At 42.8% G+C, this 3,973-nt stretch overlaps 1 protein-coding gene across 1 annotated transcript; it reads left to right on the forward strand.

Moving 5' to 3' along the window:
* The first annotated feature begins 201 nt into the window (after positions 1-201).
* On the forward strand, positions 202-1,227 carry LOC111257082 (protein ALP1-like). The gene has a single exon (XM_022826113.1). The coding sequence runs from the start codon at positions 202-204 to the stop codon at positions 1,225-1,227; it is 1,026 nt and encodes a 341-aa protein (XP_022681848.1).
* The last annotated feature ends 2,746 nt before the right edge of the window (positions 1,228-3,973 follow it).

Consider the following 3,973-nt stretch of genomic DNA (forward strand, 5'->3'; position numbering starts at 1 on the left):
CGTTCCAATGGTCCACCAAAGCAAATACGACAGAGGGATCATGCGGTCAGGGATGCGAGGATCCGTGCTGACTACTTTGGTCCCAATCCTGTTTACTCGGCGTTTCAGTTCTGTCGACGGTGTGTTTCTGGTAGTCATGGATTGCTTCATGGGTTACTTTGCAGTACATTGACAGACCTTATCTTTGTGTGCAGGTTTTGAATGCGCGTCCATGTGTTTGAGTGCCTTGTCAAAGCGATTGAAGGTGCAAACTCCTACTTCAAGCAAAAGGAGGATGCCATTGGCCGTCTTGGGCTCAGTGGTTTGCAGAAGGCAGTTGCTGCTATTCGCATTCTTGCATATGGTCTACCCGCTGATGCTGTAGATGAGTATGTCCGTATTGGTGAGTCAACTGCTCGTAAGGCTCTCCACCATTTTTGTCGGGCTATCATTTCTGTATTCGGGGAGTACTATCTAGGTGCTCCGAATGCGGAAGATGTAGCACGGCTTCTCAAAATTGGAGAGCAACGTGGATTTCCAGGAATGTTGGGAAGCATTGATTGTATGCACTGGGAGTGGCACAATTGCCCGTCGGCATATAAAGGCATGTTCACAGGACGTGGGAAGCATCCATCCATGATACTTGAGGCGGTAGCTTCGCATGACCTTTGGATATGGCATGCCTATTTCGGCATGCCAGGCAGCTGCAATGATATTAATGTCCTTCAAAAGTCGCACGTCTTCTCCGTATATTTGAAAGGCCAAGCAGCTCTAGTATCATTCAGTGTTAATGGTCACACGTATGACATGTGTTATTATCTTGCTGATGGTATGTACCCCAATTGGCCGACTTTTGTGAAGATAGTTTCCCATCCCGTGGATACGAAGGCAGCACACTTTGCTAAGGAACAGGAAAAAGTTCGTAAAGATATTGAGCGCACTTTTGGTGTCCTTCAGTCTAGGTGGACTATTGTTCGAGGCCCTGCATATGGTTGGAATCGTGAATGGATTAGGGACATTATGACAGCGTGCATAATTTTGCATTATATGATTATCGAGGATGAAGGGAAACTTGCAGAGAATACGGACTACGACAATGTTGGGGTTCCTGCTACTCCATACCAGACCATAACCCAAGAGAGAGTGGAGTATGTTAATAAACATCATAAGTTGAAGAATACTGCCATCCATAGCCAGTTGCAGATGGATCTTATCGAACACCAATGGATGTTGCATGGTTCATCCTAATATTGTAATCCTATTATGTATGCAGTCATAAATATTGTAATCCCATTATGTATGTAGTCATAAATATTGTAATCCTATATGCAGTCATTACTACTATCCATATTGGTTGTTTTGTAACCTGCTGGAAGATGAACTGTGCTGAAATGGGCCTTTTTCAATTGAATTTCTTCCAGGTTTTGTTTGACATGGGTTAGAAGTTCAGAGAGGCTGAGCAGGCTGGGGCATGCTAATTCCTCATGCTCTTTTGTTGTCAGGAATTTTGTGAACAAATTATTGTTCCTTTTGTTGCTAGGAATTTTGTGAACAAATTATTGCTCTTTGTTTGGAGGATGTACTCCTAAATATGATCTACCTTCATTGGTGAATAAGTATGCAGTCAAGGTACTTCTGAAAACTTCTGCAGAAACAGCTATTTAAAACTAGAGAAAAAAATCTACTATTTTTGGTGCTCAAGTATTCATCAGCACATCAGAGCTCACATTGATTTACCTTTGAATCTTGTTACTTGCTTCCTCAAGAGTTGCCCCTGTAACCTGTCTTACCTGAAATTATACCGCTGTACTGTTTTTATGTTCATTGAATAAGTCATCAAGCCAATACTATGCTTCAGCTTGTTTTGATGAGTTGAGATTGGAAGGATTCTTGAATCTGTAACATTTTGTAAGACTGACTGCTAACATAATAGAGGTGAAATTAATTTCTGATTTGACAGATTAAATTTTATTTTGAAACACTTAGAACTCCTATAGTTGAAGGACTATAAGGGACTCCATTAAACTCTTTGTGTCTTGTACATATGTAGTTCAAACAGAAGTGCGCAAAAGGAAATCTACCCTGTAATTTAATTAAGCACCAAAATGATATGGAAGGCCTTGAGCTCCAGAACTAGTCTTCTGCAAAGCTCCAGAATTTTGTTGTTTGTCAGCAGGCCTTGAGCTCTGTTCTTGTCACTGGTATGGAAGGCACAATAGTAGACTTGGAGTACTTCATTCAAAAAGATATGTTCCCCAGAAGCATGGTTAACAATGGCAGCAGTAAGAAAAATGCACTCACCCATTCTCCGGGGCAAAGAGACCTGTGGTACTTGGCAAATTTGTCACAGTCGCCAGCATCATCCCCTTTGGCATTCACGCACCTGAATTCCATGAAAGTTGGAGTAAAACTGAAATGCCAGAATGCCATGATCATCTCTAAAAGAACAACTGGACTTTTCACAAAGCATAGCAGCATAGGAAAGGTAAGAAAAGACTGTAGATGCTAAATGATGAAATGGGTAATACAGGCAGGCAACAACAGCCATGACGAAACACAGTACAATCCTGGGTAATAACACAACAAAAATTGTAGAGGAACAGCAGCCTGGTAAGTTGAACAATCCTTAATGCAACACAGTACTAATACATGGGTTCACAATTATTAGTACAACACAACAACATGGGTTCACAATTATTAGTACAACACATCCACTTCAAGGTAGCCTCAACTAGTAGTACAACACAGCAACATGGGACCAATGTTCACAGCAACTAGTAGTACAACATAGCTAGTACACAGCAACTAGTAGCACATTACAACACTAGTTTAAGGGTCTACACTATCGTCTCCGTCCGCACCAATGTTCTTCAGTATCTCTTGTTGTTTCTTTTCATAGTACATGCAGAGGCGCGGAGCACACTTGTCGAGATCAATCCTAAGGATGTGCTCTTCCTCGTGTGTTTGTAGTATGTCAGCTTTCTTATGCATGATCCGCAATTTCTCTTCCTCAATTGCTGCCATGTGCTGATTGTGTTGGCACACCTCATCGTACCTCTGTGACTCGATGGCGGCCATTTGCTCATAGAGAGAGCCTTTCTTCGCATTTTCTTCTTGCCATATTGAAATCTTTTGTATGGACAGGTCCTGCAACTTTGAAACATACTGAGATGAATCTGACGGGGAGGAAGAGGCTGATTTCTTAGCTTGTCTTTTAGCTGCATCCCTCCCCATAAGCCTCTTGCTCCCTGAGTACTAAGAAGATGGTATCTCCAGGTCACGATCGACTGTGGGAATGTGATCGGCTATTGCATCTTCATCTCCAGGTCGTGCCCCTCTAATGTTGAGCTCCATCCACTTAGGCTCGTCCTTCAGCAAATCCTAGCAATGCATGTAAATAAAAGGGTATTCTTCGATGTCTGCAAAGTTAGCTAGAGCTAAAGAGGTCTGCAAACAGGGTACACAATGTTAGAATTATGAAGCAAACTGTAATTGAAACCAAATACCAATAACAGATCATCTCCCTCACCTTATCTGCATCACTCATCCCGCTCGGATTGTCTCAAAGAACATTTGCCATATACCCTGCAAATTTACTTGTTTCAGCCTTGATAGTTTCCCAACGACTCTGCAGCGATCTGAAACTTCTCTCAGGAAAGGAACCCCTCTTGTTATTGTACTGGCTTGTAATCCTAGCCCAGAACCCCTCCTTCTTCTGCCCAATGTTTATAATTGGGTCACAGCTAATTTCCAACCATGACTTCACAAGGAACACATCTTCTTTTGGGGAGAAGTTGGATAACTTGCTGCGACTAGGTCCGACCTTGCGTCGTCGACCAGCTGCCACCGATGCTCCTTCCCCATCACCCTGACTCTCTTTCATTACTGCTGGCTGAACACTCTCGACCATTGCAGCGACAGGCTAATTTTGAGCATGGGGTGGCATGAACCCTTGGTTCAGAGCTGCGGTCCACCCTCCCTGGAAAAATGGGTA

This window comes from Setaria italica, chromosome IV, assembly GCF_000263155.2.
Source record: "Setaria italica strain Yugu1 chromosome IV, Setaria_italica_v2.0, whole genome shotgun sequence".
In the NCBI taxonomy this organism is placed as follows: Eukaryota; Viridiplantae; Streptophyta; class Magnoliopsida; order Poales; family Poaceae; genus Setaria; species Setaria italica.